Below are 14,881 nucleotides of genomic sequence, written 5' to 3'. Positions count from 1 at the left end.
CTTATAAAAACATTTTCTGTTTTTCAGGACTCCAGAACAATTAAGCAGAAAGCGAATGTTTTTGGAAATGGTCACTGTGATTAAAAAGGAAGATACTATTTTCAGAGTAGAAGAAAAGCAAGGATATTCATCCCATTTTACAGGTATAGTTGACAAGACACTTTACCAATTAATCTTTACTTGTCTTAATGAAGTAAATTATTTTCTCAAGTGAGTATATGAAAATATAGCTTTGTAATCCTTTATTTTCAAAAGCATGCTTTCAAGAATGCATAGGATTCTGACCGTCAAATTGCTTGACATCCAAATGACAGATTTTCCCCCTGTTAAAATAAAGTGTGGAGACAACTGCTAAAGCCCAGATGCAAGCCAGGAGATCAAAGGACAAGCTTTTGTATGAGCACTGGCAACCAGACTCAGCATAGACCACTATGAAAATTTTGTAATACATAAATGGCTAAGAAGACTGCTCTAAAAACGCAGGGGAAAAGACTTCAACTTTAAGACAGGTTTCAGAGTAGCAGCCGTGTTAGTCTGTATTCGCAAAAAGAAAAGGAGTACTTGTGGCACCTTAGAGACATCGAATGCATCCGATGAAGTGAGCTGTAGCTCACGAAAGCTTATGCTCTAATAAATTTGTTAGTCTCTAAGGTGCCACAAGTACTCCTTAACTTTAAGACAATACACTATAAAAAGTTGCCCAGCAGTGGGACAAAAGGGAAGAAAAGTTACTCATGGCCCCAGGTTGTGACTCTACCAAACAACTTCCCTAGCTTGAGTTAGCTTCACTGAAAATAAGGCAGCTTTTATCTGAGTTACTAATCCACACCAGACTGCCAAAATTCAGAGCCAGTTGCCTCCTGTAGAAAAACTGGCATAACCTAGCAATGAATATTTAGAATGGTGCATGATCCACACACAAAAAGTGACATATAGCCAAGAACTGGCAAATGAAACTTTTAGTGGCATTCTTAAGCTGCTTTCTCATTTTAGTAACATAACTAAATTAAACATTTATCCAGGAGTTCTTATATAGAATCAACAACTGTGAAATACCACTGTCTAGAGACATTCTTCAAAAACGTTACAGCAAAGACCCCAAAAAATTTTAAATGACAAACTCGAAAAGTAATGTACTTACCTAACACAACATGGGTGCCAGAACTAAATTTTTTTTTCCATTGCTCTACGGCATATTTGAAATGAAATTCAATTTGTTTGTGTACTTTCAAGCAGAATATGGAACTACTCTCCACTGCCTAATGATGAAACACAAGAGTTATGAGTTTTTCCAGAAGTATACTACACAAATGAAATCTGATTACCAATTATTACTCTAGCTGAAACAAAATGTTCTTGTGCTACTGGTACATTACATACCTCCTGGGGTCATATGTAGAAGGGGTACCCACAAAATCTTCAATTTAGAAATAATTCTGCTTTGTAACTTTAACTTCAATCATTCTTTAGTTTAATATTTTTAGGTAAACAGGCTTTTTGTTTATTAAAATAAATATGGTGTTTTTCTTATTTAAAGGAAATCCTCTGATATAAAAATGCTCAGAATTCTATTTAAATGTTTTTGTGAAGAAATGGGTAACCCCAAAATAGCTTCTACAGAAGATTTCAACTTTCTATGGACATAGTCCTCCATTCTGATTAGAGCTAGAAAAAAACTCTCTCAAATTATCAAAAGTACTCAAAAATTGCATCCTTGCATGTACTTGATTTTATGCTACTAATATGTTAATTTTTCACATATATTAATGCTCATGAGATGCATAACATATTGAAATAAATGCTGTTTTTATCTGTAATTTATTACACATTCAGATTTTTTCCCTTCAAACTCTACTGAGTCAAAAGGAGCACACTGCTACTTTTTGATACCTCAAGGCACAGATGTGTAACATGTCAAGTAATTTTCTGTCTAGGCACTAATTAAATAAATGACTGCAATAGTGCCAGCTGTCAGAGGCCAAATGAATGAATCAGAAAAATGGATCTTTAAATAGCATGTTTTTAATAACTGAAATAATCAATTTTTAAAAAGGTGTCCTCTTGAATTAGTATTCCACTTCAACCTGTACTACAAAATTTTAATTCAACATTTTTGATAATATTCCACTTAAAATACTTTTCAACTGATTTGGCACACATGGCTTAAAACACTTACTAGCAGTCGAACATGAAACTAAGGTGGCAAAAATAAGAGAACAATTAACTGAAAAGTCACCTATTTGAAATGTCCTATCTCAACTACATAAAGCGTTAAAAGCTACTTTATACCTCCCAATTTCACGAAGACAGAGATTATATAATTATGTGATTAAGATCCTTGAGTGAATTACAGTTGCCACACTGTTTTTTTGTCTCAAACGTAGAGGTTATTTTCAAATGTAATAAGACCTGTGAAGCCATGCAATGACGGGTGGACTGCACTGGCTTAGGGGATATGATTTTTGACTGATACCTGAGAATTCTGACTAAGTAATTGTCAAGCTTAAACAAGGGTTTTAATGTTCTTGGGGAATGAGACAAACCAAAGCTACTTGGCTGGAAATATGAACATAATATTTTGCTGGAGCTCAGAAAGGAAATAGAGTGACCGGAGAGATTGAAGTGTTCTCCGACTGGTTTTTGAATGTTATAATTCTTGATGTCTGATTTGTGTCCATTTATTCTTTTACGTAGAGACTGTCCAGTTTGACCAATGTACATGGCAGAGGGGCATTGCTGGCACATGGTACTGTGGGGCTTCAATCTCTCTGGTCACTCGATTACAGACCTGAGAGTGGCTATCCTTCAACAAAAAAGCTTCAAAAACACACTCCAGCGAGAGACTGCTGAATTGGAATTAATTTGCAAACTGGATACAATTAACTTAGGCTTGAATAGAGACTAGGAGTGGATGGGTCATTATACAAAGTAAAACTATTTCCCCATGTTATTTCTCCTCCCCACTCCACCCCACACTGTTCCTCAGACGTTCTTGTTAACTGCTGGAAATAGCCCACCTTGCTTGTCACCATGAAAGGTTTTCCTCCTCTCCCCCCCCCCGCTGGTGATGGCTCATCTTAAGTGATCACTCTCCTTACTGTGTGTATGATAAAATCCATTGTTTCATGTTCTCTGTGTATATAAATCTCCCCACTGTATTTTCCACCGAATGCATCCGATGAAGTGAGCTGTAGCTCATGAAAGCTTATGCTAAAATAAATTTGTTAGTCTCTAAGGTGCCACAAGTACATTTTTCTTTTTGCAAATACAGACTAACATGGCTGCTACTCTGAAACTTGGAAAAGTGTGTTGAGGTTTCAAAGTCAAACACTCAGAAGTGAAGATGTGGCAAAATTAAGGTTGCCTGTGTAAGGGACCAGGTTTGTTGAGGCCACATGGGGGATATCAGGATAACTTTGGACTTTTCCAATCTGATCTTGTGAAGCACCCGCACTAGGAGAGGGGTGGGGGGAAAAGGTATAGGAGTGGAACGTCCCATTTGATAAGAAAGGCATCACCTAATGAGTGACGGCCCAGCGTTGGAGCAAAACTGAGGACATTCAGCGTTCTGTGCAGTTGCAAAAAGCTCTACTATTGGTAACCCCCAATACTTGAATACATTGTGTAGCACACGTGTATCCAGTTCCCACTCATGGTCCTGAGAAAAATTCCTGCTTAGTGCATTTGCTGTGGTGTTTTGGCATCCAGGTAGGTATGATGCTGTGATTGGCTATTGTGTGTGATGCACCAGTGCCAAAACTACATGGCTTCTATGCACAGGGAGTGAGAGAGTGCTCCCCCCCCGTATCTCTTTTACATAAAATGTGCATGCCAAGTTGTCTGTGAGGACTTACATGGTCTTGTCTTTGGTGATGGATAAGAAGTGAGAGTACACATTGTGAACAGCTCATAGTTCTAAAATATTTATGTGCAGAAGGGACTTAACGGCCCTGGATAGAATGAGAGTTCAGATGTACTCCCCAACTTAGGAATGGTGTACAAAAGGCACCCCATGCAGACGTTGTCTGGTTGTGTCCACCAGAGTTGGAGTATTTTATCTTGTTTGGCATTGTGAGGTGTTTATATTGTGCCTGTGTGGGATAAAGATCGTCCAGAGCCAGGATTGTAGATACCATATGTGTAGTCTCGCATGCTTGACAATGAAAGTCATGATAGCTATGTGGCCCAACAGTTGCAGACAAGTCCTGGCAGTTACCTGCAGACTGTTTAGTGTTGTGGAGATCAGATTGGTTAAAGTTAGGAATTGTTCTTGTGGTAGAGAAGGCGTCACCACAGGAGAACTGAGGTAGGCTCCAAATAATTCTAGTTCTTGCACTAGCAGTAGTGTTGTTATGGACTGCCAGATTGGTTAAAAAGGAGTTAAACGATGTCCGAATGGTTGGAAGATGATCGGTGGTTCCAACACTAAAAGAAGTGGGGTATCTTGGACTCTCAACCAAAGTCTCGAATTTGCTGTCTAGATGCTGGGTGTTGAGACGTAGCAGATGGCGGTGGGACTTGTCGCCTCCCTGTAGGTCTCTCTTTTCGGCCCTGTTGTTAATATTGTCTGTGGGGCTGCGTACAAGAAGTGAACCAGAATCTCTATGGGTTATACTATTTACCCTGTCTTTTCTTGGTCCCAGGTATATAGATGCCTACGGATCTCAGTGTCGCCCTCGATTCCTTAAGCACGTGAAGGGACTCATCTTGCAAGCTCTTGCAAAGAGTTTTGGTCCTTCGAATGGCAGATCTTCAAGCACTGATTGCACCTCTCTGGGAAATCCAGAAAGATATAACCAAGAAGTCCTTCGCATCACTTCTGCAGTGGTTATGGACCTGGCTGCCATGTCTACAGAATCCAGGGCGGCCTGTAATGCAGTCCTGGTGAGGAGTTGTCCTTCTGAAATAATGGACTTGAATTGTTCTTTTCTCTCTTCAGGATAAATTCAATAAATTCGGAGAGTTTGGAGTAGTTATTGTGGTCAAACTTGGCGAGTAATGCTTTGTAATCCCGAGGTGTAGAGAGTGGCAGAAGAGTATGCCTTACGGCCAAAAAAAATAGTCTCTTCCAATCCCTGTCATATGGTATATTTTGGGGGTGTTGAATGCCCCATTCACTGACCGCATCCACCACCAAAGAATTTGGCATTCGGTGCAAGAAAAGGAACTATTTCCTTCGCAGGCACATAATATTTTGTTAATCAGACCACTTGCAAGTAGACGGGATTGTTGCTGGAGTCTGCCAGATTGATTTAACTGTTTCCATAATCACATCATTCGTGGGAACAGCGATTTTGGACAAGGTTGATGTCTGTAAAATGTCTAGGAGTTTATGCTATGCTTCCTGGACTTCTTCTAGTGAAACGTCCAGTGAGCTCACAACTCTCTTATAAAGGTCCTGAAATTGTTTGAAATCATCTTCCGCATTGGGAGATGGTGGCATGATGGAGTTGTCAGGGGAAGATGAGGAGAAGTGGGTTACTAGTGTCGTTTCCTCGTCAGAGAATTCCTCTTCTTCAGCCCCGTAGGTTCGGGTGGACCCAGTACCAAAAGGTGAGGGTGAATGAAGTGTGCTCACTCTGGCTGGACTGGCAAGTTTGTGTTGTGGGGGACATGCCACCCATGGGCTCCAATACAGCCACTCTATCGAAAAGGGCATCGTGGCATCCAGGGGTGCCCCATACCAGTGATGATCCTTAGGTTCACCAGAGTAACTCCTGTGCGGAAGATCTGGTCTGATGAGAGCATGAATGTGGGAAGAATGTTGTGTGGAGTATATTTCCCCTTCATCCTCATCCTCTTCATCACATGAGGATGGGGGATCAGCTGGAGGCAGAGTGATGAGGTGGCTTAGTACCAAGGGTGTTGGAGTAATGTTGGTACTGAGAATAGGCGTCTCCAGCGTCAAGATGATAATGAGGTCCTTCTGACACAGGAATTGCTGCAGTGTTGGTGGCATTAGTACCACTGAAGTCATAGCAGTTGGTACCAACTGTTGCAGCATCACTGTCGGTGCGGTTTGTACATCAAATGAGTGTTGCCAGCACTAGGTGGCACCATCGGCTGCAGAAGTGCTGATGGCATGGAGTTTCACTTTCCCCTTATTGCCTGTATCAGAGCTAGCATGCTTAGGGTCTTCTGCTCTCTCTGTACCCATGGTACCTGAAGGTCCCACAACTTTGGACACAGAAAAGGTTGGTGCGGTCGGTGCCAGTGGGCAATACCATTTGCGGAATGCTATTTCTTGACTGATTCCCAGGATGGAGACATGGTGACTCACTTTTTTTTTTGCCCCCTTCTTAGCAGGGTGGTGTTGAGTCTGATCCATGGAGGTATGGCCCTGTCAGAGGTTGCCATGGGTGACCTCTATCCTGAAAGTGACCATGGGTGACCTCTATCCTGAAGCAAGGTCTCTTGCTTTCCTGGTCCAGACTTTTAGGTTGTGACAGCGCAAGCACTTTTGAGGAATGTGTGTCTTGCCGAGGCAGAACACACACATAGTGCCTGTCTGAGATGGGTATTGAAAGTCTGCAGGTGAGGCAGCATTTAAAGACCAGGGAACCAGGCATTCCCCTCAGAGAAGTGTTCCCCCCCACAGGAGGGAAAACTAAAATTTCTACTGTAACTGATACCAACTGGAAAGCTAACTTTCTAATCTAAGGGGAAAAGATACTCCCCCCCCCCCCCCGAAAGAAAATTAACATGGAAGAATACTAACAACTAAGAAACTATGGCTAACTAGCTAAAACTTTGCTAACAGTAAAGGACACTGAGGTGCTGCTAGCTGCTCTTATTCAAGCCAAAGGCAGTAGAGAAGGAACTGAGTGGGGGGCAGGCAAACAGCATCAGATAACCACCTGAGGTCAGAGGGACCACACATGTGCAACTCAACTGGGCACAGCTACCACAAATCTTCAATTACGAGCACAAGGATGCACGAACACCTGAACTGGAGCATCCACAGCATCATCAAAGAACTCACTAGTACCAAGTACAGCAGGACAATGACCTCCCATGTCATACAAGCAACACTCCTATTAATACGCAACAGAATTATATTAGCCTTTTTCTTAATTGCATCACATCATTGACTCATATTCAATTTGTGATCCACTATAAACCCCAGATTCTTTTCAGCAAAACTACTGTCTAGCCACTTATTCCCCATCTTGTAGTTATGATTTTGATCTTTGCTTAAGTGTAGTACTTTGCACATGTCTTTATTGAATGTCATCTGTTAATTTCAGACCAATTCTCTACTTTATCAAGATGATTTTGTATTCTAACTATGTCCTCCAAAGTGCCAACTGTTCCCAGATTGATGATAGGGAAAAAAAAAACAATCATGTAAAACTATGCTTCTGTCTTTTCTCTATGCTTATGGGTAGAAAGAATTTGAACTGTGTGTAACCTTTACTTCCTGCGCGGGGAAAGAACTCCTTATAAGGATATAAGCCTCCACGTTCGTACCACAGGACTCAAACAGACTGGGTTTAACTGGTTTGAACTGGAAGAAATGTCACAATTTATGCTGAGCCAAGCTATATAAGCTCAACCTTGTTCTTTGTTCAGGGCTTCGTCATTTTCCTCTGTGTAGGAAATTGGTGAGCCCTTCAGCTGTTATACTTGATAGCATTAAAGTGCCTCTTTTTGTCTAAGAGCCACAACTCTGTGTTTGGCTAATCAGAAGTCTCGGGAAGGTAACCCTCTTAACCCTAGACGAGAGGGAAACCTTTTTCCCTAACATTGGTGTCATCCACAAATTTTATGAGCATAGTCTCCATTCCATTATTCAAGTCACTATTGAAGATACTGAATAGTACCAGAGCCAGGACATACCTCTATGGGACCCCACCAGTATGTCCCCCTAGTACCCCAGCACCCTGGCCCCCTGCCACACCCCTCATCCCTCCTGCACCCCACACCCCAACTCCCTGCCCTGAGTCCCCTGCACCTCAACTCCCTGCACACCCCACACCCCTCCTGCACCCGTGGGGGCAGGGAGGGGGCGGACTTGGGGTGGGGACTTCAGGGAAGGGGTTGAATGGGGGCAGGGAAGGGTGGGAAGAGGCAGAGCATGGGCGGAGTCTCAGTGATGCAGTCCGCGGGCCAATGCACTAGTCCTCATGTGGCCCTCGTGGTCATTTGAGTTTGAGACCCCCGATCTAGACCACATTTCCCTAGTTTGCTCATGAAAATATCATGTGAGACTGTGTCAAAAGCTTTACTAAAATGAAAACATATCCCATCTACTGCTTCCCCCATCCACTAACCCTGTCAAAGGAGGAAATTAGGTTGGTTTGGCATGATTTGTTCTTGACAAATTCATGTTACCAATTCCTTATAACCCTATTATACTCTAGGTGCTAACAAAATATTTGCTTAAGAATTTGTACCAATACCTTTCCAGGTACCAAAGTTAGGCTGACCGGTTGATAATTCTCAGGGTCCTCTTTGTTCAGCTTTTTAAAGATAGGCAATATGTTTGCCCTTCTCCAGTCCTCTGGGACATGTACCATCTTCCGTAAATGCTCAAAGATATTGCTAATGGTTCTGAGATTGTTTCAGCTAGTTACTTAAGGTCCCTAGGATGCATTTCATCAGGCCCTGCTGACTAGAATACCTTTTACTTATCTAAATATTTCCTTCCTCGTCATTAACATCAATTGTATTCATGTATCCAGTCCCAATTCACTTTTTTAGTGAAAAATGAAAAAAAGAGGCATTGAACACCTCTACCTTCTTGGTATTGTCCGTTATTAGCTCTCCTTCCCCACTAAGTAGAGGACCTACACTTTCCTTTGTCTCTCTCTTATTCCTAATGTAATTTATAGAACCTCTTTTTATTGCCTTTTATGTCCCTTGCTACATGGGACTCATGATAAATAAGTTCTCTGAAGAATGTATCAAATTTTGCATAGTAATCAGTACTAAGAGAAAAGCTGTTAAGTCACAGGGCACCAACAGCCCACCAAAATCTACGTCAATAATGAAGCTCTGGACAACGTGGATCACTTCCGCTATCTTTGCTCAACTTTAACTAGCTCATTTAGCCTTGATAGAGAATTTGATGCAAGAATTGGCAAAGCTTTTGTCACCTTTGGCAAACTTATCTCGTGTCTGGAACAAGCTGCTAACCGGGAATACAAAGGTGCCCGTTTTTCAGGCTTGCGTCCTCAGTACCCTCCTTTATGGCAGTAAAAGCTGGGTCACATACTCCTAGCAGGAGTGAAGCTTGAAGTTTCTACCTTCGCAGTCTCAGAAAAATCCTTGGAGTCACTTGAAACCAACAGATCACTAACAATGAGATCCTTGAGAGAACTGGCCTACAGCCTATGCTGGCGCTCACAGGCTTTAAGAGACGTGGAGCGTATGCCTCAAAATAGTCTGCCAAAGGCTGTGATCTCTGGCCAACTAAAATACTACTTGCAATGCAGAGGAAGGCCAAAGCTCCAATACAGTGACACGGTCAAGCAAGGTCTCAAGAGATTCAGCATTCCCACTGACAATTGGGAAAACCCTGCCCACAACTGCTCGCTCTGGAGAAGCTGGGTCAAGGCTGACGCAGTCATCATGGAGAGCCATCAGAGAGCTCACAGGCGAGCCAAGAAGCAGAGTGTGCTCCGACCTCCATCTTGCGAGTGGACCTGTAGCCACTCTGGGGAGGTCTGCCATATGCACATTGGGCTCTTCTCCCACACTACAGTCAAACGCCACTGACTGACTTTGTCATGTTTCCTTTCATCTGTCAAGATGTTGGATAGCTATACACATAGAACTCACTTTGTGCCTTAGACTTTCTGAATTTGTCCCTACATGCTTGTGATATTCCTTTGTACTCCTTTACAAACTTTTGTATATTTTTAATTGCATGATCACATACTACATGGCCCTGCCTCATTAGGTGCAGTAGAAGATGGTGCTATCACTAACAGGGTAGCTTATTCAATCTGTCTTCTTATACACATTCACTGTTTGGCCCCAGACTGCATTTACCACTGCAACACAAACCCTGCTTTGAATACAGTATTTATTTCCTTATAGGCTTTTCTATTATGCTTCCCACAGTAGCCTCTGAGTGCTTCACGAACATCAATTTACCTTTACAACACCCCTCTGAGGTAAAATAGTATACTCACTTTACAGAACGGTGACCTCCAAATTAAGGTCAAAATTGTCCACTAATTCTTGGGGCCCAAACTGACATGTTCACAGCCTAACATTTCTCAGTATTTAAGGATCCTGGGTTCTAGTCAAGGTTTTGGAAGGGGTGTGGCTATCTATTCTTATGCTTTGTCTACCCTAGCATGTTGCCTATCCCCAAGCTACCACTGCCTCTATACCCTCAAATCTATCCTTGTCCCCCTCAGCTCCTATAGTAAGTATCCCATAGCCTACCTCTGTCACCTCCACCCCTTTTCACTTGAGCAAGTTAGCTTGCGTCCTCCTCCTTCATGCTGCTTGGGCGACAGCAAGAAGTGCACCGAGAGCTCTGAATTCTGGTACCTGATGCCACACTCAGTCCAGGAAAAATTGCAGGAAAGATCTGCTTGGTCCCTGTAGCCCTGCTATGGATCATACTCAGTCCAGTTGGCACACTGAAGTAATGTGGAGATGCAACACACTCAGTGCAGACACAATCTTGGGAGAAATTTTCTGCCAGCCAGCCTCTAGCAAACTCCCACTGAGTATGTATAAATTGCAATTTTCAGAGATTTAACATAGCAAAATTTTTGTGTGGACTCTCAGTGAAATGGTTCTAAGAACTGAACATGGGCTAAACAGAACCAAACGCTTTCTCACAATTCATTCTTGGAAACAACTTTTGCTGAAACTTACTACCATAAAAAAAAAAAAAAAAAGGGTCAACTTCAGTGAGATCCACCATAGAAAATTTCATCCTGAATGGCTTATAGCTTTGCCAAACTTTTGCAACTGAAAACATGATATTATATGATGGTGTTAGGAAATCTCAAATATACTTTATAAATGGCTAAAAAAGGCTTTGGAAAGTTTGAGCAAAAGAACTGAGGAGAGAGTATCATTTCTCTCCCGTAGTGAAAAACCCCTTCCAGAAGTCCAAACTCTTCCTCTCTGCTCAGAAGCCAAGACAATATTACTATAGCTTATTGTACCTTGCTACTTAAAACACATTCCATATCAGTATATACATTATAGGTTAATAGTTAAATATTTGTAATACTCACCTTATAGACCATTTCTGTCTCATCCACAGAATTAGTGAAAATCAGGGTCTTCTGAGTTTTACTGGGAGTAAAATCCAGTATCTGGAGTAATACAGAGGTTCTCTCACAGTTCAAGCAAAGTTGCACCACCTAATAAAAGTGACAAAATAAAGTCAAGTAGAACAAAGCAGCCTCGTAACATACAAAAATTTTGCTATATATCTGTTCTTTCTCAGAGCATTTTGTGCATTTATATATTGCACTAATACTACCTGAATCAAAAAGCATAAATCAATACTAGTTATGAAGCTGCACCTATCTAATCCTATACTTGTTGTAAATAAGATGGTTTAGCTAGTAGCAATATTGCCATGATAAATCCATATGTGGTGTACACACAGCCACAACCCACCCACATAATCGAAGGCAATATGCATGTGATAAATTGATGTATCATGCATCTTTGACCACCATACCTGCCTTTCTATTAATTAACCTCCAAAATTAATGCCAATAAAACCTTTGTATTGTAACTATTTATGTAACTATACAGATAATGGATTCTTTTACACACAATTAAGGCATATCTATACTACGTACAATAGTTGCTCGATATCCTCAAAACGTTCCTATCTACAAACTCTAAGTAAGAACACCTCAGCTCATGCCAATTGTTGCAACTGTGCACAGGCTATACAAACATCACTTCTATTTCATATACAGAAGGTGCACTTAGAATGCATTATGATTTTGGAGATATTACTGATTCAGGTGACATTTCCTATATTTAAAATCAATGGAATTAATAATACCTCTAAACCTACAAAGCACTTTAAGTATGCCAACTCCTTCCCTGAAATGAAACCAAACCTGGGACAGAACTGCACCTTGCATAACCCCACATAACAATATGCAGTGACAGTCAGCAGAGGCTCTGCAGCTGGAGTCTCCTCAGTATAAAAGAGGGACAGACTAGCAGACTACCTACTAGCAGACATTCTCTTCTTTCACTCTCTTCTCCTCAACTTTTAAATTCACGTTTTCCTTGATCCAAAAAATCCCAAGTTTGCTGACCTTCAGGGAACCCTGCAATGCCCATCTTTTCATCCCCGTTTTTGGGGAACAGGGTATGGATAACTGTTGGTATTTGTAAATATTAGGGCTGTCAAGCAATTAAAAAAATTAATCACGATTAGTCGCACTATTTAATAATAGAATACCATTTATTTTAAATATTTTTGAATTTATACTACATTTTCAAATATATTAATTTCAATTACAACACAGAATATAAAGTGTACAAATGCTCACTTTATTTATTTTATTACAAGTATTTGCACTGTAAAAAAACAAAAGAAAAAGTATTTTTCAATTCACCTAATACAAGTACTGTAGTACAATCTCTATCATGAAAGTTGGACTTGTAAATGTAGAATTATGTACAAAATAACCTGCATTCAAAAATAAAACAATATAAAATTTTAGAGTCTTCAAGTCCATTCAGTCTTGTTCAGCTAATTGCACAGACAAACAAATCTGATTACATTTGCAAGAGCTAATGCTCTCTGCTTCTTGTTTACAATATCACCTAAAAGTGAGAACAGGTGTTCTCATGACATTGTTATAGCCAGCATAGCAAGATATTTATGTGCCAGATGTGCTAAAGATTCATATGTCCCTTCATGCTTCGAACACCCTTCCAGAGGACACGTGTCCATGCTGATGATGGGTTCTGCTTGATAACAATCCAAAGCAGTACAGACTGACATGTTCATTTTCATTATCTGAGTCAGATGCCACCAGCAGAAGGTTGATTTTCTTTTTTGATGGTTTGAGTTCTGTAGTTTCCACATTAGGGAGTGTTGTTCTTTTAAGACTTCTGAAAGCATGCTCCACACCTCATCCCTCTCAGATTTTGGAAGGCACTTCAGATTCTTAAACCTTGGGTCAAGTGCTGTAGCTATTTTTAGAAGTCTCACATTGGTACCTTCTTTGCATTTGTCAAATTTGCTGTGAAAGTGTTCTTAAAATGAACATATGCTTGGTCATCATCCAAAACTGCTATAACATGAAATATATGCAGAATGCGGGTAAAACTGAGCAGGGACATACAAGGAGTAAAGAGACAAATTTAATTAACGCATTTTTTTTAAAAAAAGCGTCATCAGCATGGAAGCATGTCCTCTGGAATGGTGGCCAAAGCATGAACGGGCATACGAATATTTAACATATCCGGCACATAAATACCTTGCAATGCCAGCTACAAAAGGGTCATGTAAATAACTGATCTCACTTTCTGGTGACATTATAAACAAGAAGAGGGCAGCATTATCTCCTTAAGATTGCACTACCGTACTTGTATGAGGTGAACTGAAAAATACTATTTCTTTTATTGTTTTTACAGTGCAAATATTTGTAATAAAAATATACACTGATTTCAATTACAACAGAATATATTTGAAAATGTAGAAAAAACATCCAAAATATTTAATAAATTTCAATTGGTATTCTTTTGTTTAACTATGCAGTTAAAACAGATTAATCATGATTAATTTTTTTAATTGTGATTTTTTTTTGAGTTAATCGCATGAATTAACTGCAATTAAAAATTGACAATCCTAGTAAATATCTTGAGATACTATTTGATTTAATGTCACGCGTTGGGGAAAGCTGACATTATGATATTGTATTTTTAAAATTATGTTAACGGTGTTTAGCACTCTGGATAGACATTTCCTCCCCCATGTGTCATATCTAAATAAATAAAACAGAACAAACAAAAGTTAGAAAATAGGAAGCAAATGCTACCTACAACTGAAAGTGCAGGGGGAATTTCGGCTAGAAGAATAAAGTTACCCTAATTGAAACTTTTAAGTCATAAATAATAATAAAAGACCTTATCTGTAGCGCGTAGCCCTAGAAAGCAAAGCTGTAGAAATTTTAAGCAATTCATCTACAGACTTTGTACTATTAAAATCTCAAATTAGACAGTGAACACACACATTTTTGCATTCTTCTGTTACCATTTCTAAAATAAACTTCCCTTGTTATCTTTTCTACATCCTACTATGGTAAAACTATAGAATGTTTTCCTATTTTTGAGCAAACAAAAATACATACATGTGCATACATAACCTGTCATTGTAATGCAAATTGTTACTAAATATAAAGAATCCCGGTATACAACTTTAACCTGGAAGAAAAGCATAATCTCTGGGTTTTTACCTGTTGCACATTTCCATATATGGAAGCTTCTTCCATAGCTGTTATCACAATGTAAGGATCATTCATGAACTCTTTTGTTAAATGTTCTATATGTTTATTCCAGTGATTTCCAACAGCAACAATTTGATGTGGTGCTGATTCCCGCTCTTCAACAGTAATTGTTTTCTTGTAATACTCTAATATAGTAAATATCTATAAAACAGGAGTATGAATTACTTTTTGGCAAGTTTTCTTTTGTTCCATTCTATGATCAGAAAAAGTCAGTGGAGGCAGCATTGATCAAGCAAGAAAGCAAAAGAATTGTTATTCATATATAAGCACCAGCCAATCTACTTCTTCCCTGTTAGATTCTTCCAAAGCAAGAAGAGCTATTTTTTATAGTACTGGGTGAAGCAGCATCTTGAAACAGAGGGGAAAGTGGATATTTAGTATGTCAGAAGAGAGTACAAAGACAAAATATTACCAGTGAA

The 14,881-nt window shown here is 40.0% G+C and overlaps 1 protein-coding gene across 2 annotated transcripts in view; it reads right to left on the bottom strand.

The window, feature by feature from the left end:
- Positions 1-14,881, bottom strand: part of TDRD12 (tudor domain containing 12) — a 124,201-nt gene that overhangs the window by 59,393 nt on the left and 49,927 nt on the right. For both annotated transcript variants that reach the window (XM_038367731.2, XM_043494929.1), the window contains 3 exons: positions 14,412-14,603; positions 11,208-11,336; positions 1,142-1,259 (listed from right to left, as the gene is read on the bottom strand). In XM_038367731.2, the coding sequence (XP_038223659.1) occupies positions 1,142-1,259; positions 11,208-11,336; positions 14,412-14,603 (439 nt within the window). The remainder of the gene's footprint in view (positions 1-1,141; positions 1,260-11,207; positions 11,337-14,411; positions 14,604-14,881) is intronic.

This window comes from Dermochelys coriacea, chromosome 12 (assembly GCF_009764565.3).
Source record: "Dermochelys coriacea isolate rDerCor1 chromosome 12, rDerCor1.pri.v4, whole genome shotgun sequence".
NCBI classification, from domain to species: domain Eukaryota; kingdom Metazoa; phylum Chordata; order Testudines; family Dermochelyidae; genus Dermochelys; species Dermochelys coriacea.
Note: the sequence above shows the minus strand (reverse complement) of the source record. Positions and strands in the feature narration are given on the sequence as shown.